This window comes from Sycon ciliatum, chromosome 4, assembly GCF_964019385.1.
Source record: "Sycon ciliatum chromosome 4, ocSycCili1.1, whole genome shotgun sequence".
Lineage (NCBI taxonomy): Eukaryota > Metazoa > Porifera > Calcarea > Leucosolenida > Sycettidae > Sycon > Sycon ciliatum.
The window spans coordinates 18,018,472-18,045,279 of record NC_088646.1 but is presented as its reverse complement, the minus strand read 5'-3'; the positions used below and the strand labels follow the sequence as shown (position 1 = coordinate 18,045,279).

At 47.7% G+C, this 26,808-nt stretch overlaps 2 protein-coding genes and 1 long non-coding RNA gene across 4 annotated transcripts; 1 reads left to right on the top strand and 2 right to left on the bottom strand.

Annotated features, from left to right (window-relative positions):
* Window positions 1–319: 319 nt before the first annotated feature.
* LOC135814788 (uncharacterized) lies at window positions 320–5,587 on the top strand. Of its 2 annotated transcripts, XM_065327959.1 has the most exons (6): window positions 320–784; window positions 1,731–2,064; window positions 2,653–3,492; window positions 3,839–3,918; window positions 4,120–4,191; window positions 4,400–5,587. In XM_065327959.1, the coding sequence occupies exons 1-6, from the start codon at window positions 547–549 to the stop codon at window positions 4,870–4,872; spliced, it is 2,037 nt and encodes a 678-aa protein (XP_065184031.1). In that variant the 5' UTR covers window positions 320–546; the 3' UTR covers window positions 4,873–5,587. The 2 variants fall into 2 exon arrangements, with proteins under 2 accessions (XP_065184031.1, XP_065184032.1); XM_065327960.1 differs by lacking the exon at window positions 4,120–4,191.
* Window positions 5,588–6,352: 765 nt separating this feature from the next.
* Window positions 6,353–17,492, bottom strand: LOC135814787 (S-adenosylhomocysteine hydrolase-like protein 1). Its single transcript, XM_065327958.1, has 15 exons — window positions 17,184–17,492; window positions 17,001–17,094; window positions 16,842–16,903; window positions 15,012–15,099; window positions 14,043–14,246; window positions 12,352–12,446; window positions 11,951–12,057; window positions 11,415–11,595; window positions 11,148–11,236; window positions 10,451–10,521; window positions 10,016–10,203; window positions 9,583–9,651; window positions 8,663–8,741; window positions 7,677–7,797; window positions 6,353–7,288 (listed from the first exon to the last, which is right to left on the bottom strand). The coding sequence occupies exons 1-15, from the start codon at window positions 17,322–17,324 to the stop codon at window positions 7,282–7,284; spliced, it is 1,596 nt and encodes a 531-aa protein (XP_065184030.1). The 5' UTR covers window positions 17,325–17,492; the 3' UTR covers window positions 6,353–7,281.
* A 1,835-nt stretch (window positions 17,493–19,327) lies between these two features.
* Window positions 19,328–22,732, bottom strand: LOC135814786 (uncharacterized). The gene is made up of 3 exons (XR_010553216.1): window positions 22,442–22,732; window positions 20,684–20,831; window positions 19,328–20,151 (listed from the first exon to the last, which is right to left on the bottom strand). It is a non-coding gene; the product is annotated as an uncharacterized LOC135814786 (long non-coding RNA).
* Between the last annotated feature and the right edge of the window lie 4,076 nt (window positions 22,733–26,808).

Below are 26,808 nucleotides of genomic sequence, written 5' to 3'. Positions count from 1 at the left end.
CGGTCATTGTAGTCATTGCCGATGTACTACTAGTACTAGTGTCGTACACACTATCTGAGTGATTGGTGGTTGCGTCTACCATGGTCTACCATGGTCTACACTTTGGGCCTCACACTCTGTGGTTCGCTACAATCATAGACTTGGTTGATCCACATACAAGTGCATGATTGTACAATGATTATTTGTATGTACACAGTAGCACACTCAACGAACGAGGATGATGTTCTCCGATGTACCAGGTATGTACTAGGTATGTACAGTCAGTAAGGCCTAACTGCTAAGGGCCGGCACACAGTCAGCAGACTACGGCAGCGGCTAAGTAAAGGCTAGTAAGCCGGGTCCTGCGTCTTCGTCGACGAGGCGAGAGCCGTTTCCATCGGAAGATCCTGTCCGTGGTCTTCCTGGGCCTGAGGGAAGCGGACAGGTGGAACAATGCCGTTCGTGACTGCCCCGGCGGCAGTCTAGCAGGTCGACTACATGTAGGTGGAACGCGATAGCCTGGCCGGAAAGTCTCAAGATCGGCAGCAGCTGTGTGGCTTCTGCATCATGGCGCTTCGTGGCAATGATTCTGACGACAAGTTCCTCCAGGAGCTGCAGAAGAAGATAATGTCGAGCGATGGCGGAGGTCCGCTTGGCCCGAAGATGGCTATCTGCACCCGACTGCTTACTTCCACCGTTGCTGCTGTGCACGCACGCATGCTAGCTGGTAAACTGGCAGTACCGCGAACGGCAAAGCCAAGAACCACCATACCTGCACCTGCCCCACCGTCACTGGGGGCGCCTGGTAAGTCCTTGGTCCCTACAAAGATTGCATTGGAATGGCTACATGTACTGGTCGGAGTTTCGCAGAGCTAGCTTTACTCCATCGAATGTTTTACGTGGGGCGTAGATTGTAGTTTAGAGAGTTTGGAATGCCCAGAGCGAGCTTGGAATAGAATATCTTGAACTTGAAGACTTTTACATGCAGCTCTAGTCTGTAAAAATAGCGGTCGAAACACACAGAACATCACGCGCTCTGTCTAGCTGCAAGCAATGTCCTGTCGCATCAGCCTCAGATGAGCAGGTAAAGTCCGTAGTCTACTGACATGGTCTGTCTCCTCTCACCCTCATCATCACCATCAGTTCGCACATGGCGCCTACATTGCAGTTCATGGATGGTGAGATCTAGCTTTGCAGGCCAGTACGGTGCATCAGTAAGTAAGTTCACGAGTTCACACATGCGAGGTGATGATGATGGTGAGAGAAGACAGGGTCCTGGATGTCTAAGTAATTAGTTGCCTGACATGATGTGACGAAACTAAAGACGGTGTGCACTTAGACTAAAGTGTGTGATATGATGTGTGGCATCATGGCATGTGTTGATTGCTACTAGTGTGTTGCTGACACTGAGAGTTTAGAACAAGGCTATAGCGTGACATTACAGCCTGAGCCCTACCAGGCTGGATACACTGGTTGCCGGTGACCACCGGCACCGATACGCGTAGAATGGAAAAAAAGTCCGGAGGAGACTGAGGAAGAGAAGAAAGATGTGTGTGACCATAACCGTCTAGATTGACAAGGAACCGCTGCAGCTACACTAAATCAACATAATTATATCATTATGCTTGCTGGCTTGGTGGGTTTTCTGGCTGGTGTGAAACATGGTTTCCACTGTGCGTATACCAGTAGAGTGTGCTGTTATTTGGCTCTGGTACGAAGCTCAACAGCTTTTCCCCTGTGTCTCGCTACAGGACAAAAGTCTCGCAATCGGCCTCCACGCAAGGTGGTGTCGCCACCACGCAACCAGCGTCCCCTGAAGAAGCCGACCAAGGCCGACCTGTACGTGCAGAGGCCAATCGGACCGTTCCAGCAGCGAGAACACTCGGCAGCGACAGTGGCAGCAACGTTACTGTCCAGGGCCAGGGCCAGGGCTGGTGGTGGCGGTGGTGCGGGCAGCAGGAGTATACGTCACACACGGTCACCGAAGGCTGAACTGCCGGCGGTGCGCGGGGCCACGGCTTACGCCATGCGCGCACCGACAGTGCGCACCGTGACGCTAGTCGGCGAAGTCGGAAACCTGCACCTGTAAGTCCTGAGTCACTCCTGACATCTCCAGTATAAAAACGGAAAACTGTTTTTTTTGGGGGGGGGGGCTGACTCTTTGCAAACATCAATGTATTCAGGTTTTTCGTGACAGGGGAAATGGTAGTACAGGCCTAGTGCTGTGGATGGAGCAACGCTTGTTGTGTGACGTTGTGGGACAGAAGTTTGTGATTTACCCTTGACCGGCGGCAAAGTTTCATGTAATTGTGTGTGCTATGGTACACGTGAAAGGCATATCCCGTTGCTATGGTACACGTGAAAGGCATATCCCGTTGCTATGGTACACGTGAAAGGCATATCCCGTTGCTATGGTACACGTGAAAGGCATATCCCGTTGCTTTGCATACAAGTATACCTTTCAATTTTGAAAATCCAAAAATATACTCAAAGTAAGATTTTCAAAATAGAAAGGTATACGTACGCGTGTGCAATGCAACGGGAAATGTTTTTTATGCTTTCTTGTTATCATAATATCATCAAGTACAATGATGCACCACAGCCCTGGTCGCAATGTCCTTTCAAAATGTTCTAACTGGTCTTGATGGCTTGATTGAATGTGTTCACTGGCAGTGGACCAGCAAAGAAGATCACTCTGGAAACGGCCCAAGGCAAGAAACTGAAGAAAGGCGGCAATGGATTTCCTCCCGCGATGGTTCACGACGGAAGTCCGCAGCTGTCGGAGGGTGGTCCGCTGAGAGTCCCGCACAACACACCAATCCCGCGCCGCGTCAGAGTCACCAGTCCCAGGCGAAGTGGTGTTGGCAGTGCCGGCGTAGAGAAAATCATATATCAGCCGCGTGCGAAGAGCCAAAAGGCTGCTGCGGTCAATCCTGAGGAGTTGAGTTATGCACTGAATCAAGTGACATTTCCAGATGAGGTTGAGGAGATGACACGAGACGTTAACCAGAGGTTGCCGACGACAATTCGTCACCGGTCATCGTACGGCTTCAGGCCCGTCTGTCCCATCGCAGCCCCTCCGGCCGATCTCTACATCAATCGGATCATGCAGCTGGAGTTTGTGTGCCGCATGTCGCCGTCGGAGCAAGCCCAGCTCCAGATGGCTCTCTACCAGCTGCACTTCTGCAGCGCGTGCAATGACGATCATCTGCAGTGCACCACTCTGCCGATATTCATCCAGTCCAGCTTCAAGGCCGGCTGCCCGTGCTGCGTCACTTGCCTGAAGCTGGTCCGAGAGATGTGCTGCGTCAAACACATCCTGCTTCTGCGAGACAAGACCAACTTGTCGATCTCCATGCCGACTGGCAGACACAATCGCTCCGTCATACCCAAAGGCCACTCGTATATCGGCCGGCCGCTGAAGGACTGGCAGCGGTGCCGTCGACGGCTGGACTGCTTGGCAGCAAAGTACCCGCCGGGCTTCTCGGTGACTCTGGAGACGGGCTTTGTCGTGTAAGTGATAGTTGAGCGAGCGGTGTCTTTTAGAAAGCACGTCTTCCTCAGCCATGTCCACGTCCCTATGTGTGCTGCATCGCGGCATCCATGTTTCCCATATCTATTCGTTGTCTTTGAGAAGCCAATAACACACCAGATTTGGCAGAATGCATGTTCATCTCTGTGCGATTATGATTTTCCAGAGTAAATCAACGTCCCATGCAACAAAAATGTTGAGAGTGTGAGGGTATGTGTATAATTAATTTTGCATGGTTTCGTGCGTGTGTTAAACTGTGTTTATGTGTGTATGTGTATACTTGTGTGCGTGTGTGCTTGTTCTCATTGTACGGTACCCTCCCTATAGCTTGTGGGTGAAGATAACTGATGCACTTTGCGAGCACCTGGCTCTGGTCAACAAGTCCGAGGAGACAACAGCACTGAAAGGTAACTGCATTTTTGGAATGTTATGCGGCATGCGGTTGGGTAAATTTGGCTTTGTGCAAAGAATATCATAGTATGGTGGGTAAACGGTTTGAAATTTGAATTGTTTGTAGACTCCAGTGTAACCATTTGCACATTACTCATAATCTCTCTGTCTGTTTCCCCTGTGTGTGTGTGTGCATGTGTGTGTGTCCCATGCACCAGCACAAGCTGCTATGGCTTCTGCTGTAGCATCGCTATCATCGCCTCCGGCGATGGGCGTCAAAAGGTCAAAAGGTGTGTGTGGGTGTCTCTCTCGCTCTCTCTTTCTTTCCCTCTTTCTCGCTGTCTCCTTCCTTCTTCCATGCTGTCTCGCTGATGCAAACACGACTCGAATTTCACTGTTCGTGTTTACACCAGAGAGACTGTTAGGTAGAGAGAGATATCAGTAATGGTCAAGTCAACCTCATGTGTGATTATTTTCTTCTATGTGCCTTCACCTCAGCGTATCAAGAGGACTTGGCAAAGCGCTATGTCTGGAAGCCACCCAAGCCGAAGCCGCCGAAGCCACCGGAAAAGAAAGAGCCGGTCCCCGTGAAACCTTCCTTGCGTGAGAGGCACGCTCCCTTGTCAGGAGGGTTGGACTCAACAGCATCACTGGTATTCTCCACCATGGTGCTGGATTCAGCATTGAGGGCGACTTTGACGAAACCAATACCAGTGAAGGCAAACCGTGAGCCTCCGAAAGGCAAGCTCACGGCATCTAAAGGAAAGCTTGTGAACGGCAAACCCGTGAACGGCAAGCCTGCAAATAACAAGCCACCAAAGGCCAAGCCACGTGTGGTAGTATGCCGCGACTTCAAGAAGTTTTACCCGCAACCCAACAAGGGCGGTGGCAACAAGATTTTCAGCTCGCGAAAGGCATACCTGTCCCTGCATAACAGGAATGCTGGTCGAAAGGTATCATGGGACAGATAACGCTAGCAGCCCAGACACTGAATAGGACAGTTGTGTTTGTGAAGTCAGACCAATTCAATATCCTGGATTCTTTGCATTCCGTTTGTGCAACAAGATATTGTCAAACGCAAGCTCCATGCCAAGGTACCCTTGGAGATTGAATGCCTGTATGAAGTGGTAACAGCTGCAGTTTTCCATGCACAGCTCATTCAGAGAATGAGCCCAGCGGCCCCAGGCACAGCCAAAGGACGATGTGTGTGAATTTGGAAACAAGTTGGGCATAAAACTGCAGAGCAAGAACGGTGATGCACGCTATAAGCAAGCACAGTTTTACCTTGCCTTTTGGCTGGTCATTCTTTGAATTTCTTGCTTGTAATGCCAATGGGTGTTTAGAAATGCAGGCTTGTGCAATTGAACGTCCTTGCTGAGCTTCACCAATGCTGGATACCAGGAAGTAGTAAAATATCGGTATTTGATACTCCCTGCCGGATACTTTCTCTCCAGAGCCTTGCTGCCAAACTGTTATGCTAACACAAAATTGCCTTTTTCATTCACTTCCACTGCTTCGAATTACCTATCTTTTTTTCCTTCACTGCCAGAGATCATAATGCTAGCACAGCCAGCAAACCTACTCCAGCAGTATCAGCATAGCAAGTCATGATGGGAGGTTTGTTTGCATGTGGACCACACATCACAAATTTGCAGAAAAGGCAGTTTCTCGTCCTTTCGGCAATGGTTCCCGGGATTTTCCAAAATTCTGAAGATACCACTGGATAAAACTCGGATGTTGAGCCAATAGTAGTAAAGTAAGAAGAAAGGACTGACTGTATAATATCCCATTAACTTGGTGGAGTCTTTGTGCTCCACCCATACAACACAGCAACAGCAGAGTTGCATAGCCAGTGGTAGGCCACTGCGAAGTGACGACCACGTTCAGCTGTGTCTGCTTTGCACAGACTCACACTGAACCACCATAATTGTCATGGCCACGCACAAAGACACATGCTTTCCAACTCTCTTACGGCCGTTGGAAAGCGTAACCTGTTAGTCGTAACTCGTGACCTATTGGTCCGTTCATCTTACTTGACACTGCTGAATCCTTAGGAAATTCCGTAACTCGTGCAATCGCGGAAGCCCTGTGGACATACATTGCACCTCGCCATCTGCATCAGATCACGAGGAGTACACGGCCCCTGGGGAAACTCTTCGATTGCCATTTTTCCACGTCAACAAGGTTACGGTTAGCGGCGCGAAGAAACATGATCGATTGATTCTGAAGTGTCCAGTGCATCCGGGATCCGGATCTGACCAAACAATCACAGCCATAGTACTTGTCTAACAACAAAAAGAACAAGAACAACAGCAACAAGAACAAGAACAACAGCAACAACAAGAACCACAAACAACGATGCAGCAGCACACTCATCAGGTGACGTGCACGCACTCACACGCATGACAAATGCACACACTCGCGCGCACACACACACACAACCAGCACGTATCAACAAGACATGTGTATATTTCAAAACGCACCAACCATAAATAATCAAACTGATGTGAAGCGTGTCACGAGACATTGCTGAAGTAGACAACATCACCTCGAGAGCAGGACGACAGGAAAACAAGACTGGCACGCCGTACTGCTAGATAGCCCTAAGCACTTTTGTTAGACTGGCAGAAAACTGTAGAGTAGTGACAGTGATGTGATAAAAAGCACTGCCCTAGCACTACAGACTCTAAGAATGGCAAACATAAAACAGCACGAGCATAAAACAAACAAGACTGTAAAAAAAACGCACAAAATCTATTAAAATGGGAACAACTGTAACCTAAAAATCAGAAAGACAAAAAACAACGCACAAATATGGCCAGTGCATCCCAAAATAATACAAGACGAGGACAACCAGAGAGAAAAGAAACTAGTTGGGATAAAGAAAGACTTCTGAGGTGATAGACCATACTTTTCATCATATAAGAAAGATTTCAGAATGAGAAATAGGAGAAGACCTAAAGCCAACACCAAGGCTTGTAGAGAATAAATTATGCCAGACTGGATGCAAGAAACCGCTGCATTGAGTCCCAATGCAAGCAGAGAGAGCGAGAGAAAGAGAGAGAGAGAGAGATGCAGATAATCGCCTCTGTGCCTTGGTAGCTCATATGCATGGTAGCTAGTGTACTCTGGCTAGGACGTTACACTCGAGAACACTGGATACAGGGGAGCTACACCTACATGCATACTACATGCATACTGGCGTCTGACTGGGATACTGGCACGACACGTCCAGCAGCAGTAGCAGTAGCCATGGAGCTGAACCGGGAGAGTAGAAGGCACCGTGTGCATCCAATGTCAAGACGCAGGTAGGCATGCCATCGTAAATACCCGCAGCCGCACAAGGTAGCTAGTTTCCCCACTGATCACAGCACCATGATCTAGTACCTGTATGGGCACATACCAAAACAACAAACAAAGTTGAGTATATCACTCATGCACAGGGGGAGGGGGAGGGAATAGTTTCCCCAATAAACCTTTCCCAATCTTTCTTTTGCTGTTAATCCCATGTCCCAAAGTGGACGTGCAGGATCAGTCTCCAACTCTAAGAAAGAACCGTATTTTCCGGAGTATAAGTTGCACTTTCAACACCAGTGACTCACCCCCCAAAAAAAGCCAGTGCGGCTTATACTACGATGGTCAAATGAACGGTGGTAAACGGTTGGGTAGATGTCTGTATTTCGTGACAAAAAAATCTGGGTGCGGCGTATACTCCGGGAAATACGGTAAACATAAAAGGAGCAGGGGAAAAGAAGAGCCAAAGCACAGTGATTACCTGTAGTAGTGAGGCTTGAACGGTCCGGCCTTAGGAAGGTTGAGATAGGATGCTTGTTCGTCTGACAGCTCAGTCAGGTGAGCATCAAACGTGCTCAGATGCAAACTGGCCACATACTCATCTACACACACACACACACACACACACAAGCACACATAAGCATACACGAGGAAGCGAGAAAAGCCCATAGCACGCCAGTTGGCTGCAACGAACGCGGCAGATGCCACGAAAAATACACCCTCTTATCCGTAATCGGGATATGTTGGGACCAACGGGTATCTGTAGCACAATGCACCTGGTGATATGTTATGGAATATGACAGCACAAACTATTGTTATACAGTGGTCCCTCTATAATCCGGCACCATTTGTGCCACGAAAATCTGCTGGATTAGGGAGGGTGCTGGATTAACAAATCTGATTTACTGCTGCAATGTGCATGAAGAGGACATTTTGGCTACTGAAAATTGTGCTGGTTTATAAAGTGCCGGATTAGAGAGGGACGACTGTATGATGCAAAGAGTACACGCACATGCTGTGTGTAGGTCCACACTAAAACATGGCAAGAGATCTACTGGACACTTGAAGCATTATAGCAAAAGTCCATAACACAAGAGCATGCAACTGTGATCTCCTGTCTATGTGCCAGATCGGTGGTGGCACACTGCTCACTACATCATGCGGTGTTACATCCATCCGCACACTGTGGAAAAATCATACACCACGCTCTTCCCGTGGTTCGAAATAAGCTTTCGCACGGAACGAAGTTCATGCATCCTAACTTAAGACTTCGCATCTGTACTCGCGCATCAACATGATCAAGCAGAACCGGACGTGCTGGTACGAGAGATTGTGGATTCAGTGCAGGAGTACAAGCCATGCTGCAGGCAAGTTACGTAATGAAGACAGTGCGCCACACGCTGACCTATCACCACAGTTGCATCAATCTTGTCTATGGGCTCTTGATAACACGCCGACTTTTCTTACCCATTTTCTTCGGCAGCAAATACACGTCATGCTTGTAGCGTCCACTTGGGGCTCTGAATAGCTCAATAAGGGCAAGAATCTGTAGGGAGAAGAAACCAAACAGAAACACAAAATGCCATTCTCAAGCTCTGCTCACAAATGCTGTTATACAACTAGGGCATTCGACCATCTTACCAATACGGTCAATACAAAAATGCTGGTAAAGTGCAGCTGAGAAAGGCGTGAGACTCGGCTGGAAGCCGAGTTTTCCGCATCCGCTGTGGGAACGCCACCACCCCCTAGGATCAAATCAAATCTTGGCCAGTGAAAAACTATGGCTGATCTCGAAATGACACTTTTGGCTGATTGGGGTTTTCAAAAAAGAAATCGATCAGTAGCTGTTGCTCTCACATGCAGCCACGGCTCAATCATGCATCATTTGCCTCTGTGACAAACTTTAGCCTGTGATTTACCTTGGGCGGTCGGTACCAAGCGACAAAATCAGCGAAAATTAAATCGCCAGCAAAAATAAGTTGATGTACAGTAGTCTAGTCCTGGAACCACCACCAACTGACCCACCAACTGACCCACCACCACCACCACCACCACCACCACCAACTGACCCACCACCACCACCACCACCTGACCCACCACCATCACCACCAACTCACCCACCACCACCACCACCTGACCCACCACCACCAACTGACCCACCACCACCACCATCACCACCAACTCACCCACCACCAACACACCCGCCAATCAATCACCACCACCACCAACTCAGGAACTTACCCACCAATAAATCACCACCACCACCACCACCTCACCAACTCACTCACCCACCATCACCCAGAGGTATACTAGAGTAGGCGTGCACAGACACTGAACTACACAACATGCTGCATGAGTATGCTAATGGGCACCTCAAGCCACCATACCTGTGTTGATGCGGCAATGGAGACAACAAACGATGGTATACTGGAGCAACATAAATTAACTAGTCGACCCTACACAAATAGCAGAACATGAACATGAACATACAAGTAAAAAGTTACAAACACCCGTTTCACCCTTATGTTGGGTCGAGTTCCAGTCTACTGTGCAAATCAAAATAAAGAACAACAACAATAACCATTTTCATAAATCAGAGCAAACAAAAAGCTGAGTCAGCAGGGTGCTTGTCCCCGCATTGTAGCACACACATGCACATACACACACCACTGACACTGAAAGAAGCGGGATTCACAACTGATGTTGCTGGCTCTAGAAGGGGACAATGGAAATGCGGACAGGACACATGTACAGTACATTCATAATCACCAGAGTCATCACCCAGTCCATGAGTGAAGCAGCACTGATCAAAGCCCTCACCTCGGCCAACAGCACTATCCGCCTGCCATCTGGCCAGATGACGTGGTCAACCTGCGATCGAACATGCAACCAGCGCAGGTCACGGATACTGTCCACGTCAATCTCAGTATTGGAGTGGCCCATGTTACACACGATGCAGCCACTCTTCAAGTTGTTCATGTGCTCACGTGACACCACATGTTTGTTGCCTGGAGAAACAAACACGCACATACATGCACAGCACATGTGAGCAATGGACAGCATGAGAATGGGGCGCTTATCCAAAGGATATGATGCCATTCCCAAGGCCATGTGCAGAGTGCTCGTATTACAGAAAAGTAGCAAGAGCAGCATGCACGGCTCTAACTTGCAATATTCACTAGAGACACGCTGGCAATGAGCCCCGTGCCACCAAAGACCGTCCGTAGTAATACAGGAGATATAGCCTGTACTCACCGGTACACGTGATGAGAAGGTCAATTGACTTTACAGCCTCTTCAAGACGTACCACACGGAACCCATCAAAGCTGCACGATCAACACGCCAAACACAAGCACATGATGAGCACAGAACGGAGCAAGACGTATGAATGCACAAACTCGGCCAACATCAAATCCAGAGAAAAACTGAATGTACATGACTGCAGAGGGGGTATATTGCAACGCCAAAACCAGTCTAAGAGCAGCCACCTGGCTACATGTAGCAGCAAGAGCACATAACCTCCAAGAGTGTGAAACTCCAGCTATGGGGTCTGCGGTGGCAGAACTAACACTTTACATCATGTGATGAACCCGTACACATTATTTGCAACCCGTGCATGACAGATACAGGGTTGTACGCAACCCTGCTTTGGGTTCAACTCTCTTGTGGTCACTTTGCATTGTTTGCCAGCGTAATGTGAAGTTCTGCCGTTGCAGCACTTTATAGAAGTTGTGCAGGTGGTTGCACGCTCTTGGGGGTTGTGTACTCTTGGTAACAGCAACAGGATCACCAACAACAGACAGTAGCAATACCAGCGACAGCAACTGTCGCAGCAGCAGCAGAAACAGCAGCAAAATGCTGGGAATCGGCACCGTAGAGCAAAGTCTCAAAAGACAACATCGACACTGCGTGCTCTCACTACAGGGTCCGCACCGTAGAGCAAAGTACTAACCTGGCTTGGAGAGCACAGATAGGATCGATCTCAGTCACGCACACCACTGCACCCAGGCCCTTCAAAGCACTCGCACAGCCCTTGCCCACCTACACAAAGGCAAAGACAGCAGAACAACAGAAGATTAAGTCACTCAGCTGATGAAAAACGAACCCAAAGATCAGATGTTTCACGGTTTCACCCTACAGATAGTGACAGTGGCAGCCCAGTAGACAAATACAAATAAGAAAAATAAATTTCCCTTCATTCAGCCTGTCAGCAGCTTACCTCGCCATAGCCACAAACACATACATGTTTGCCTCCAAACATTGTATCCGTGGCTCTCTTGATACCGTCCAGCACAGACTCACGGCAGCAGTAGTGGTTGTCAAACTTCGACTTTACCACGGAGTCGTTGACATTGATTGCTGGCACACAGAGCTTGCCACTCTTTGCCAGCTGATACAAACTGCACACAGAAAACACACAGACACACACACAGACATATGAATACAAAGATCCAGTTCACAATAAGAACTCAAAGGGACAACTCAAACTTCAACTACGTTCCCGCTGAGTAGAGACACGGTCAGATACTAGTATTGCAGCAACTGCAGAATGGTGCAGATACACCACAGGCACATCAAAGGAAGACGAAAGAGGATAAACACGGTGTCATGAGAAACAGGCACAACGGGCCTGTCAACGGCAACAAGGCCGGCAGCACAGAGCACAGAGCACACACACACGTGCACACACACACATAATTATATAATGAAAGAACTACTTTCATGTACAGTATCGATCGTGCGCCACTGACATACCGATGGACTCCAGTAACGCTCTCCTCGACAACACCACGGAGAAGCTTGAAGGAGCCTTCATACTTCTTGTGCATTAGATGTGTTGCATCTCCACCATCGTCCAACAGCTACACATGAGCAACAGTCAAAATAAAATATGACAGACAATCGTACTGAGTATACAACAATACCATGGTGCAGGCATGCTGGTTAAACCCCACTAGAAGTACATAGCAAGTATGGTGCAGGCATGCTGGTTAAACCCCACTAGAAGTACATAGCAAGCATGGCGCAGGCATGCTGGCTAAACCCCGCTTGAAGTACATAGCAAGCAAGACACAGAAACCATACAAACAGGCACAGTGTAGAAAAGAGACCAAACAGGGCGGATACATGCTTGTGTATCTTGTTTCAAGACCTACCAAGTTGGGCTGCCAGTTGTCTGTGTGGACACACTGCTCAATGCACCACCAGAAATCCTCTTCACTTTCACCCCGCCATGCAAAGACCGGATATCCTATCAGTAGGAGAAGAAAAGAACAGCATACACGCAGGGAAAAGGCTGAGTGATACGTGCGAGAGGCGCAGCTACGCCACCCATATGCATACCTAAGGACGGGCCACAGCAATGGATACAAATTACTATCGGGCGCCGAAGAACAACCCCGCTAGAACTTCACCAAGCATAGCATACCAATGTATACACGCCACGGTGACTTAACTGTGCATAGTACATGAAAAGAAGAACGGTCAAGGCTACAAGGCTGATCCCCAGTTCTTCGACGACCGACAGTACTGTAGTTATGTTATAAACATGATACATGGTGGAAAACAGCGCTAGATGTAGGGGTTTTCTCCACTGAACCTGGTGTGTAAACATGATACACATAAAATTACTACCTCCGACAAGCGAAACTTGGCGCTTTTATTTGATTTTTATTTGTGTTGGTACCACAAGTTACTTGACAAGGCAGTGAGGTACGCGACCTACTTGTACCCTCCATGCAACCGGGTGCAGGAAGCCAAGCGACGAGCTGGTGAGTGGCACATGGCTTGACTAGTCAGAAGCAGGCCAGTCTCTCGTGCACCAGCAACACAGTGCGCGCGCGCCGCGCGTCTATTCTGCGAAGAAGAATCGTCGTGATTTCGCGTTTCAATGCAAAACCAAAGAGTTCTCTCTCTTCACTTGATCACTCAGCCAGCACAGAGTCCATACGTCCATGCCAAATCCTAGCGCCTTTCAATAGCCTTCAGAGCCGTCTCTGGTGGCTAAGGAAAAGCGCCAGGAATTGCTGCCTGCAAGTTTGGACAGTTGGCGAGAATACCCGGAAAACATGTTGCAGTCCAGGCGCGTGTGGAGGTGTTGCACAGTTCTTACCACGTCAACCTAGATAGTGGCGGTGGAAATGACGACCCTCGACACCGTGGCTCGAGCACAGGAGCGACATCGAGATTTCCAGAGCGATCACAACAGAGATACTTGCTGCAACTGAATCCGCTCTAGTCGCTCTTTCGTCTCAAAACAGGGACAATTCCTCTCTAGAAGAAACTGCGATATCTGAATCAGAGGACAGTGATTCAGCCTAACTGATGTCTCTAATGTCCTTGTTGAGCAATACAAAGTTGTATTTTGGTGAGTCAATCATAAGACTTGATTGTAAAGTGTGAGTTATTTAGTGTAATTTGAAGTAAAAAACGCGCCAAGTTTCGCTTGTCGGAGGTAGTAGTTAATTTTGTAATGGTATAGACAGCGTGTGGCAAGGTGGAAGAGGGTCTTTAACCTTGTTTACGGTTGGTAGGGTCCCGGTCTATGCAACCACATGAACCGTTATTTGGGAACGAGGATATCCCCGCCAGTTCAGACCCAGCTCTGGAACAGGGGGGGGGGCTAAGAAAGAAGCACCACTTTGCCACAAGCTGTCAAAGACCATTATGATGCATGTAGTTGCATACCAGAAACCAATGGTCAACAGAGCTGCCAAGACAAAACCAATAAAGAAAAAGTCCACTGCATGATGACAAGTCCAGTCGGTCAGGGCCTCACCTACAGGTAAGAAACCAGTAAGCTAAACAAATCGAGCGGAGCGGCAAAATCAGCAATTGAATCCCTCACCTGCTTCTGCCAAAGCGGCAGCAACCTCGTTCTGCGTGGAATGGATATTGCAGGCGCACCACCGCACTTCTGCACCGCAGGCGACGAGAGTTTCGATGAGAACAGCGGCTTGTGCCGTTATGTGCGTGCAGCCAGCGATACGTGCTCCCACCAGCCTCCGTTCTTCATGTGCACGCCGCCGAAGTAACATGAGGGCTCCCATTTCTGCAGTAGAAAAAAGAAGAAAAGAAAAACAAACAAACATCCAACTGCGTGAATGACACATCCATGCACTAAGTTGTGCTAAACAGAATAGATCTGCAATAATCGATGAGTCGAGTGCGGATCCACATTCACTGGATGTGGATCTGACCAACTCTGCCATGGGAATAGGCGGCGTGGAGACAAGATCTTTATTATGGCAATACCAGGTAAGCAGAATTAGCGAGGCGGACATGATATGTAGTAGGGTTGACTGGATCCCACAGGTTTCTACCACACAAAACGTTCGTACGTGTTTGGCGGGCAGAAATCCTTGTTGTACGCACGTCATATTCGTGTGGACATATGCTGCACCATGCCTTTTATGCCAGATGAGCACAAGTGCGAACCCTGCAGTGACTTTCAATCGTCACCTCTGAAGTTTCTACGTCGACAAGGTCAGGGGGGTGGGGGCAGTATTCTGCAGCAGAGACGAGAGACCTAGATTGGGGAGTGAGTAGCTACATGTACATGTACAGAGAGTTTTATGTTTGTGCAATCACCACGCAAGTTGGTGATCGCAAAAGCATGAAATTCTGAGTAGCAACAGACATGCCTGTGCAATTGGTGAAGTAAAATAAAAGTCACCAACAACAACTTTCTCTCTTTTCTACTGTATGAGCAAGGGCAAAGCTTGCTGTAGCATAGCATGCTTCCTGCACACCTCACTCATTTGTGTATCTGATAGCATGGAGAGGTAACATGGAGCGCAATTCCGTAAGTACCAACCTTGCTCAGCAATCTCAATCTCCTTCCGGCCATAGTCAGCCAGTGACAGACTCTTCACCCGGAAGTCTGAAAATCCTTTCGTGTTGGCCTGTAGGAAGCACAAGCCAATGGACTGGGAATGAAATCAAGCTAAATGACGGGAGGCTGAGCTAGAAGTGGCACCTATTGAGTTGCTAATTACTAAATCAGTAAAGTATGGCTCAGGACAAGTCCAGATCCTGTACTGCCCTATTGAGTTGCCAATAGAGAGGTTCCGGGGTACGATTTTCCGTGCCAAAATCCGTATGGGCGCTACGGATTTTTTCCAGGCGTGCTCCACACGATTTTTCGGCACGGAGAATCCGTGTGGACTGGCTTTCACACGAACCATGTTTCGTATGGAGATTTTGCGTCATCGGGTGCAGAAAGATTTTTCGCGTACAAATTTGGTACGAGAAACATGGATTTTCCGCGGGAAGTTTTGATTTCGGTACAAATTTTCAAAATAAAAAGGCATAGCGCGGGAATGTGACGTGTTTGCGATCGTAACCTAGGCAATGACGGCAAACACATAAGTTCCGTACCCCGGAACTTTTCACTGCCCGAAAACGACGTATAAAAAATCCGTAGCGCCTCCACGGATTTTGGCACGAAAAATCGTACTCCGGAACCTCCCTAATCACTAAATCAGTGAAGTATGGCCAGCTCTGGACCAGATCCTGTACTGCATAATTATTACTTGTACAATAGTACTACAGTGTTCATCACTGCACACTCCATACTGCACCATGTACCAACCAGGAGCGCAGATTACGAGGGGGATAATTTTGTTGTGCTTGAGCACGTGTACATGCCACTTCTCCCTGTCCTGCTCCTAGACACAACAAGCCTAAAATACTAGTTAGGGCCTGGTCAGACTGCGGCAAATTTTGGTTGCCTGACGAAAAAGGAACAGCGTCCAGAATTTGAATCGCGATCACACTACACATGTGGGGAGAGTGAAAATTCAAACTTCATTTCGAGCGTCAAGTGGTAATCTCCACGAACGACGTCAAATTCCTTCACCTTGGGGATCGCCAACACCTTCAGTGCAATCCTTGCAACCATCCTTATGAGTTTTGTTGTTGTCCGTGGCCAATTAGCTCCTCGATATCGAGATGAAAAAATCAGTGATTATCAGCGTCAATGGCGTATCAGCGTCAAATCCTGTTTGGAGCGGAAAAGCGTGGCCCGTTCTTGCTTTTTTTTTGGAGCGTCAACTCTCGCTTTTGCCGCTCTGGCGGCAAGTTACTATGGAGATTCGGATTATAATCCTAGGATTATTTCGATTTTGCCGCAGTCTGACCAGGCCCTAACCGTGCATGTACAATCATGCAAAACTGTGCATAAATCTATGTACAGTGGTCCCTCTATAATCCGGCACCATTTGTGCCACGAAAATCTGCTGGATTAGGGAGGGTGCTGGATTAACAAATCTGATCTACTGCTGCAATGTGCATGAAGAGGACATTTGGCTACTGAAAATTGTGCCGGTTTATCGAGGGTGCTGGATTATAAAGTGCCGGATTAGAGAGGGACGACTGTAATAACATGAATGGATGCTACAACGGAGCAACGACTCGGGCAGAATAACGTTTCAGAACAACAATAAGTCAGAGAAAATTAATTATTCGACTTCCAAGCCCCATACTCCAATGCAATCACAAACCTAGACATTCACATTTCGAACAATGCATCTTTGACTTTGTCATTCTCTCTCTTTCGCAGCTGAGGCAAAAAAACAACGGAAAGAAAATCATTCTCAAATCTGTCAAAAACAGAACTCATGCACATTTCAGAATTCAAACATACCACGATATTTTCTCTGGGGGACAAATCTTCGTCCGAGCTGGATGAGTAGCTACTCCCGGATGCTGGAAACAGAAAAGCAACATCGACTAAGCTCAAGCATTCCTGTACAGGATACTACATGGGTCAGGCACCAAAATACGGCAATGTCTGACATCTTACTTGAGGAGTAGCTCTCGGAAAGAGAGGACGACATTGATGTTACTCTCTTTCTGGAACCCATCTTCGATAGTGGCGCAGACTTGAACGACGACGACTACGGGGTTGAAAAAACAACAACTAGAATTTGTCCATTGTTCTCAGCTGTGAAGTTTACTGAAGCATCACATGAACACTTCAACTTACAGCATGACCGCCGGTAAGGTCTTTTGCTGCCGCTGGAGAGGTGATTGCTCCATTGGCAGCTCCCTCAATAGAGTACGATCGTCCTTTCTTTATTGGAAGGGGACTTGAAGTCGAGCGCTTTCCCGATGCTGGGGACGCCATTCTCCTTGCAGGCTAGGCTAGGCTAGGGTCGGATCGCGGCCTCGCGAGCTCGTGCTCACCTGCATCCCGTCAATAACTGCATGCATGGGGTACGGAGATTCTACCGTAGAGCTGCGTACATAACAGCTACTGCGGCGCGACGTGGCTGCACGACGCATCAAAGCAGACAGTCATATCGCTTCAGCTGCTATCGCAGTGCATTCAACACACGGCGTAGAATCTACGGCCCGGGCGGTGATCGTTTCTGTTTGTAGTTCTACACACTAACAGTACACTGTCATTGCATTGTAGATGGAGATTGAGTATACATTGTAGATGCGTGGATTCTACGAGCACAAAAATTGCACTTGAACAAGCAATGACCGCTGCATTTGATGTGTGTTTTGACTCGTCTTGAGTTCGATTGGTAGACTTCAACAAGTAGTTGCTACTGATTATGAATAATGACCCATGGCAGCTCGGGGCCTTGAAATACTTAGTCACAAGTAAGGGTTAGTTAGTGGCTTTGGGAGAGCCTAGCATGCATTGTTCCACCTCAGGCTCAGGGCCCCATGCCCATGGCCATGATGGCTGTGCCCAACGTTTGCTCGGGAACACAATCATACAACTTTTAAAATCGGGGATCACTTTCAAAACCGGCCACTCATATATATGTACATGTACCGGTGATAGCGTAAATATTGTAATTTCGCCCTATTTCACGTTTCAGCGCAATAAGTATTACTATTAATTAGTTGTCCTTTGTATACCGGTAATACTCACTGGATTGATATCTGTTCCAACCTTCCGTTTTCTTTTCTTTCTTTTTCCTATCTCTACTTTTCCACGATATCCTTTAAATTTTTATTCACAGTGCACTAGTGGGCGCGCTCATTGTTAGGCATTATGCCTGTTTTTATTTCCACTACAAATAAAGTACTACGACATGTAGTAGTACGTAAATAATCGACGCGGAGACAACAATTATAATAGCTATAGTCTAGAGAACAAATTCTGCTGTCATCATGTGGCTAGAAACATTTCACATGATATTATCTTCTTGAAGCGCTGTAAGGAAAATGGAGTATGCCCTACTTCCATCCAGATTCGGGTGCACAAAGCCCGTGCATATCACTCATTAGCAATAGAAAGAGTATTCCTCAAAGACGACATTATTCTTCAGTCACGGCTTTCCACTGATGATTGTGACGAGAAAATCGATTTTGGTAAACCTTCATGACTTTGTTATAGTGTGGCGATGACAGCAGAATGTGTTCTCTTTATATATAGCTATTTAAAAGTATTATAAAACAATGTCATGACTCATGTAGTATACAACAATACTATTCTTAATGTCATCATTACTTTGACAGCCTTTTCCATTCCAGTCCTGGATTTCGGTGCTTCACCTTGAAGAGAGTTGGAAAACAGAGCTCACCCGGACCGTGAATGGACTTCGTTGAGGGTTTCGCTGAACCTTTGCTACTCCTGGGGTCCGATGCCCTCAGATGGCCTTAGACACGTGTATTAGTACCATGGTATACGTCATTGTGTCTGACTGTACAGAGCATAGAGCATGGATATACAGTAGGATCGCCAGATTCAAAAAAGCCGTCTAAAAGTTGCACTTTTATTTGCAGTCGCGGGAAATTTGAAGCCCTTCGTGGAGGAAAATTCTCAAGACAACAAAATGCCGACGAAAACAAAGACAGCCACCGCACCGAGAATACTCCACTTCGCTTCGATTCTTTGCGCTCTACACAATCCTACGGATACACACTCCCCTGAGATCTTTTCGCGACGGCCACAGATGAGAAACAGTGTCGTCCTCGTCGGCTTTCTGGATGGTAAATATATTCTTGGATTCAAAACGTCCCTCCGCAGATTTCGTGCCGCATTGTTTGGCACTAACCGATTGCAATTCTTTTTGCATGTGTGCACAGATATTGCTTAGATGTATCGGTGAGAGGATTCTTTTTAGTGCCATTTATCGAGTTAGTCTGTTCTCGCCAGGTTTTCAGCAGTCATATTTTATTTGAAATTCGCGTCATATAGTCATAATGATTATCATACTGGCGAGCTACTGCAACACAGCCGAAATCAGAAACAGTGGGTGGAGGCTGGAAACTATACCACCATGATACCACCATAACAAGGAATGAAAATAAACACTTATTTGGATAATAGAAATGGGACGAACATGCGGCAATGTCAGCAATGTGGCCCGGAACGCGCAATATGTGAAGAGCCATACCAGTTTACGCATCCACAAACTGTACAAGACTGCGAAGCCAGAAAGCCGTCAACAGCATAATGTATGTATAAGCTGGCCTCGCATAAAGCCTGATAACGGTATAGCGAAATGGCCGGCAGCGAAGAGTAGCCGGCCAACCGGCGAAGCCACTGTGCAGTGCTGACGACTGTGAGGGTGACATGCACTGCCACGTATCCCAAATGCCAAAGCGCCATGCTAATTCTTAGTAGCTACATGATAGACTAGCATGTGGAATGCGTCAACAGCGATCACAAAACAGCCACGGCGGGACTCGCCAAACTTGTTCTCCGATACAGTAGTATCTGCAAGTCAACTTCCAGATAGAGGTGACACCAGAAGGTTGGTATTGCAGCACATGTTACAATGCCTAGCTGCACATCCTGACAGGCAACTTGTGGATAGGGTAGCGTGCACCAGCCAGCACAGACCACCAGGTACATGCCATCATCACCATCACTGATCAATCACGGCATCGTGCTTCACCGAAATGGGTCGGACATGCTGCAGTTCCTCTACAACTCAATCCTGGAGCAGCGATGGAATCTTCTGCGGCAGAGGCAAGAACCAGACACCCTGCACACAGCAACACAAAAAAGCAACAACTCCAGAATGGCACCAACTAAGGTAAGAAGTATCTACAATGGGCGCGTCCTATTACACAAAATCTCGTCGTTTCTAGAATTCAGAAATTACACACTCGACGTACACGCCATGCTAGGTACACTTGCGGGCGAGGGTGTACGGGATCCCACGTGATCCCCCTTTACGATTTCTACGTGTAGTTTGTTTACATAGCCGCAATCCGTTCATTCTGGTCATTCAAGAATTATAAAACCTGGGTCGAGAATGTGTAATCGAAAGAGCCCAATGTAATGTATGATACATGTATGTGATTGACGTGGTATGGCAACGTGAGCAAAGAATTGGCGATTTGGCAAGTTTGGCTTATCGTATGCAAGCGAGAGATATGCCATTCGAACTGCTATCAAATTGTCTTAACCTCTGGAAGTCACTGTGGTGAATGTTTGAAGCAGAATATACACAATAGTATACAGTGCTAGAGGCCAAGCCACACAGTTACATGCAGAATCAAGCATGTACACACCTTCCTGATCGACGTGGTGGAAACATATAGACATTCGGCTGAGCTGATAAACATTGCTGCCATGCATACATTGCTATAATGTCAATGGTTGACCGACACATGTCTGTCGGGGTTCAGAAAGGTATGCTGCACACGTTCTCCATGACATCTGTAGATGACACACACAATAACACGCAGTGGTAAAGAATCAACTGTGAAGACACCTTCGTGGTTTCCACAGGACCGATATACCACACGTAGACATCGCGACAAATACATGTACCGCGGCAACATTTTCAACTCATGTAATGCCTAGTCATGGGTTTCTGTACTCAACAAGTAATGCTGTACAGATGCAAGAAATTTCATAGAATCTTGTAGAATCCTGTAGACTGTGTTGGGTGTTGAATGTACAGGAAAACGTGTTCACTGCTCTTTGCTTTATGAAACGTGCCCTGAAGGCATTTCATACGGAACCATTTTTCCAAAGAAGATCTAGCTAGTCTTGAGCTCTATCCAAAGTGATGAAGCTGGAAAAGCGATTGTCTTCCCATGATTATTGGTCTAAATTGGTCAAATGTGCATGTATGGCACACAACGAACACCCAAGCAGGAATACAAACAACTACGGGAATTCGTACATCTGTACAACGTGCACAAGGACCATTGATAAAGTGATCCAGATTCAAGACTGCAACGGCAAGTGTACAGACTCAATAACGATCACAGCAGCAACACGGGTCCCAGGAGGAGCGACAGCAGCAACAATGCTAAAAAAAGCAACACCAGCGGTAGCGGTAATGCCAGTGGCAGCAGCAGCAACAATCGCAGCAGCAGCACTGAGTACAACCCACTGAGGGCATGCTCATATTGCGACCAAAACCGGTGGCCATGCGCAAAAGCGGGTAAGTTGAATGGCAACAGCACACACATGAACTGAACGTCACAGTTACGTTACAAATCCTGATTGCGGCCTCAGTGGGGGGGGGGGGGGGGGGGGGGGGAGTATGTGCAGCGTGAGCGCACCTCAAGCACCAGCACAAACCTTGCAGCAAATCTGCACAACCCTTCAAAGCCCCACAATTTGTTGCTGCAAAATAACCCGTCGTAATAGCACAACTAGCTGTAGCACCAACCCCTGACAACAACCATTTGCAGCACCTATCGTCACATAATCAACCCAAATCTCCTCATTAGCAACAGCAGCAGCAGCATCATCATGTTCAGCTACGACAACCACAGTGGTACCAGCACAAACAGCTCCAACAGCAGGAACATGACGCGGCCTATGATGTGCATGGTATATTATAATTATGTATACTGCAGTGTACCAAGAATCTTTTCGGACTATCCCCTACTGCTATATTATGAAAAATCTAAAGATTTCCTGGCGTATTCACCTCCATTATTTGAGCAATACAAATCCATACTCAAGGAAATCTTTAGAGTACCACAGTACTCATTGGCTAAATGCTACTTTTTTCAAGTCCAAGCATTATGGAAGGCACGACATTACTTTACATCATTTGCTCTTTGTCAATAGATGCGTCACACATGCATTGCCCATGATTGCTATACTAAACAGAGACATATCGCCCCTGATATGTGCGAAAATATTACGTCGTGATTTTCACGTAATGGCAACACACCTCTGGGAATTTCGTGCCGCGTTGTGTGGCAAGCACCCACACTGCTTTCTTTTGTTGTTTGATAAACTAGAGTGTTGCGGCAACCTACCCACCAAGTGGCTTTAGTGCCAGTTATACAGTTTTCACTTACCAGCCAGTTCTTTCGAGCCCAATGATTGATGAATGCAAATGGAAATGACGACGTCCAACAAACATCAGCCCTGTAACTTCGCTTCACGCAGCTCATCCTCAAACTAATATCATATTGGGGTAGAAGGTATCCCTACGGAGCCGAAAACACCCTTTGATTGCCCTTGACCGGCCACTGAGACGACGAGGGCCAGGTAGAGTCCTCCACAAATTTCGGAATTTCGGCCATTCCTGAAGGCCTGAAAAGACGGCGTCATGGGGGCTTTGTTTCCCGCGGTTGCAAATAAAACTGGCCCTTGAGTAGGGCTTGGCGATCCTACTGTATACATGTACCTAATCGACCAGAGCCAGAGGCAGAGGGTGAGGACATGACCGGCCGATTTTTCGACGTTCCAGACGAGGCCTTGAGATCAACCACCTCGATCGTAGGTAGACCTACATGACATTGTGCTACACGTAGATCTACGGTCTCTACACTGGTCTGAAGACTGAAACCTACCCCAACATCCCGCCAGGCGCCAGGCTTTTGGCACGCTGACTGGTGCGTAAGTAAGGCGGAGCCAAAGGACGTGCCCTAGCACGAAGAAGGCAGCATTCCCAATCAATGACATGTCGACAAGAGGCTGACTCTTACTCAGTACTCCTAGCGGGTCCTGACGGTGAGGACTAGGTCCTGTAGAACGCAGTGCTGTCACGTATTCGCACAGTCATGTACATAATACAATGTACAACAAAAGCAAAAGGCATGATGGCCTTGATGGGGGTACGGACAAATAACTCTGAATGTGACATCATTTTGTATCCAGTGCTACTATCCACAAAACGTTGGACTGGGAACCTAGGGCCATGACGAGAACAAGCACCACGGTCCGGATACAAACTTTTGTAACAAAGAATGTGCATTGTGCATGTGCATGCACTACTGTACTACAATGTGCAGTTGGGAACATGGAAATCCGACCCCTTCATAGTATCAACTACATGTACTATCAAGATACAGTATCCAAGGAGAGTCCACCAGCATCCACGCGACGTTGGTTGCAGGGTGTGGAGGCCCGGACAAAACTGCAGAGTAGTATGCGGTTTCTTTGAATTTACAGTCTCCACCAGAGAGCCATCATACCACAGAGTACCATGTAGCAAATGTATACAATCATGTACTTAGTCTTTGAGCTTGACAACAGAACCTCGCTATAGTCCGTGAGCCAAAACTCAAAATCACAAGTGCCGTTGCACTCTCGGATGGACAAATCGCCGCTTACAGTGTTGGTCAAGGACATCACAAAGGATACGTTTTCGCTTGTTGGACGTTCCAGAACCGATCCAGAGACCTTCGCGAGGGCTTCTTTTCTCGACCAAATTCCACCGTGAGAACGAATATTTTTACGCGAGTGGTGAGGTGTGCGTCGTATGAGCAAGCGCAAAACACGAGTTCGCGTAGAGTGAGGAAAAATAATATATTTTTAGAAGATGACGACGTTGACGACAATATCGACTTGGGCCCATGGGATATTGTGATCACTTTATTGAAGTTTATTCCTTTCGTGTACATTGATGTTGTTTTGACAACAATGGAAGAAGAGGAAGACGTTTCTAGTGGCAGCGAGGTGCTGGATGAGGCAGCTGACGGCAACGAAGTGGCAAATGACAGCCCAGCGGAGTAATATTGCTGGAATTTTGTGTCTGTGTCACAGCGCCCAATTTAGTAAAAACGAGAAGCCTGCAGTGAGTAATATCGAGACTACAAGTTGGTGTCGCATCGTCAGCGCTGCTCGAGAGAAGGACGACCATATCTGGGCTTTTCTCTGCCAGCACAAGAGCTCAGGGAGGAGTAAATGGTGTGGCTGGTATCATGAAAAGTGCTACACCAATTGCACCCATGTGATAGCAATTGCAAACCTGGAGAAGACCAGTGCCTCTGATTTTGCTTTGTCTATACTTGCTGACAGTGATGTGCATGTAGTAGTGAACCCAGAGCCACATCCTAAGGCCAGTAAGGGGCTACCTACCAGGAGCTTAGTGGTTGATACGAACAACGAATGCCATACCGGTGAAAGCAGAGCACGGTGTAAACACAACACGGAGAACTGGTCCACCCAGAGTTTCCGGAAGGGAATGTTTTGTTGCAGGCAGCACTGGAGAGGGCAAGACGACAAGTAGCGAGGGCGAAACCAGCGCTGCTGGAGGTCCAAGCCAGAGCACCTGGCTGCTTTGCGGGCAACATACTACTGTATACCATTAGCTGTGTATGTGTGTGTGCGCGCGCGCGTGCATGTGTGCGCGTGTTTGTGTGTGTGGGTGCGTGCATGTGTGTGTGCGTGTGCATGCGCGTGCATGTGTGTGTGCGCGCGCGTGCATATGTGTGTGCGAGTGTGCATGTGTGTGCGAGCGTGCATGTGTGCGCGCGCGCACGTGCATGTGCGTGCTAGGCGTTTTCCTTTGTTGGTGACACCACCCCAGGCTACTACTGGTGTTGGGGCACGGTGTTGCCACAGCCACTGCGGCCAGTGCGATCCGTGTTTCAGGTCGTTGGTGGGTTTTAGATTCCGCAATTGTCGACAAGGTGTGCGCCGTGTGTGTGTGTGTGTGTGTGTGTGTGAAACCCGACAGCATTGGTGTGATGTTGTCCGAAGGGACATCCATCACTTACATCTTGAAGGATATTGGTTCGACACTGCACAGCAGCGAGGAGAGTGGCGCACAGCATTCAGAATTGCTTCACCACCACAGCCGGCCTCCCGTGATCGGATTCAGTGTAGTATTTGTAACATTTCCTTTTCGAAGAGCGGCCTGCCATGCCACAAGTGTACTCAAGAGCGTCGCAAACCTGTAGCAGACCAGTCTGGCAGCAGCCAATGCACTGTATGTCTTCGCTGGTTTCGCAGTCATGGCAGACTGACATAGTCGGATTCGGCAGCTGGTTCATGTGTGTGTGTGCGTACGCACGCGCGTGCCTGGGAGACTGCATAGTCGCATTCGGCAGCTGGTTCATGTGTGTGTGCGGGCACACACGTGTGCGCATAAGCGTGTTTGTGCGCACGTGCCTGGGAGACTGCATAGTCGGATTCGGCAGCTGGTTCATGTGTGTGTGTGTGTGCGCACGCGCGCGCGCGCGTGTTTGTGTGGATTCGGCAGCTGGTTCATGTGTGTGTGTGTGTGCGAGCGTGCATGCCTGGGAGACTGTATAGTTGGATTCGGCAGCTGGTTCGTGTGTGTGCGCGTGCCTGGGAGACTGCATAGTCGGATTATTCAGCTGCTTCAAGTGTGTGTGTGTGTGTGTGTGTGTGTGTGTGTGTGTGTGTGTGTGTGCGCACGCGTGTGGGTGCGCCGCGGCATGCATGCATGTATGTATGTGACATCATGTTATATCGGTAGTTATCTGTGGATTACTATGTTCTGCGGTGGACTGCGACAGCACACATTATGTGCCAAGATGTGCACCTGGTGATTTGCAACTGTGTTATGTTGAGTTGAAAATGAGCAATGACAGATAGCTTTTGGTGCTGTATGAGTGTGTTAGGAAATCAATAGCCAATTCCAACCTCTTGCATTGGCCGTCAGGTTGGATAGGATCAGCGCGTGCATTTACAACAGTGTGGTGACGTACTTCCTATTGTACTACTGTAATGTCACATTAGCTTCAGTGTTCATATAATAATAATACTGGAGTATTCTACGTATTCACTACTATTCAGTAATCGAGTGGTTATTACTTTTGAAATATACTTCACTCACCAATTCATTGCTCGCTATTATCTACAAGTTCCAGTCCAGTATGATGAAGTAAAGAGGCGATTTATCCAGCCAAGTAGAGGAACTTGGGATACGAAATCCAAGAGAAATCATGAGGGTTTTCTCAGTTCGGCCATTCACGAATGTAATTGTTATTCTTCAACGCAAACTGAGTAATATTTGACCTTGAACAGGATGAAAAGAAGTTCATGCTCGGGGCAGTCGTCATTTGCTCCAGAAGGTTACTCACTACAGTCTACGCCGATTGGCCTAGGAAGTCGTGAACAAATATGTCGAGAGATATTTAGGACATTCTTGGAAGTCAGTTCTGAACGATTGCATTGTAACTACAAACAGTAGTGACTTTGCTGCATGCAGTTTGCATCCCGATTCATAATTCTCAGCGGCAAAAAAATTCGAATCTAGTTTTGTGCACTGGTTTCCGCGTTATGTGCACTCGTGGTATCTGCTCATGGCTTCAAAAAATGAGAATCCGTGAACAAGCGCAAAAATATCAAGCGAAGAAGGCGAAAATGGCCGCTGCTGTCAGTGAGCAAAGTTGGATGTTTGGCGTCTTCTGTGACCTCCCTGGATCAGTTTCGAACTGTCCAACAAGTGGAAATCGCTTCAGGATAC

Excerpts from the sequence above, each read along its gene's own strand:
- LOC135814788 (XM_065327959.1), top strand. The coding sequence starts at position 547 with ATGGCGCTTCGTGGCAATGATTCTGACGACAAGTTCCTCCAGGAGCTG. Across the intron at positions 2,065-2,652 it reads GAAGTCGGAAACCTGCACCT|TGGACCAGCAAAGAAGATCA; the intron begins GTAAGTCCTGAG and ends GTTCACTGGCAG. Across the intron at positions 3,493-3,838 it reads CTGGAGACGGGCTTTGTCGT|CTTGTGGGTGAAGATAACTG; the intron begins GTAAGTGATAGT and ends CCCTCCCTATAG.
- LOC135814787 (XM_065327958.1), bottom strand. The coding sequence starts at position 17,324 with ATGGCGTCCCCAGCATCGGGAAAGCGCTCGACTTCAAGTCCCCTTCCA. Across the intron at positions 15,100-16,841 it reads CCCCCAGAGAAAATATCGTG|GCCAACACGAAAGGATTTTC; the intron begins GTATGTTTGAAT and ends TGCTTCCTACAG. Across the intron at positions 11,596-11,950 it reads AGCGTTACTGGAGTCCATCG|TTTGTATCAGCTGGCAAAGA; the intron begins GTATGTCAGTGG and ends TTCTGTGTGCAG.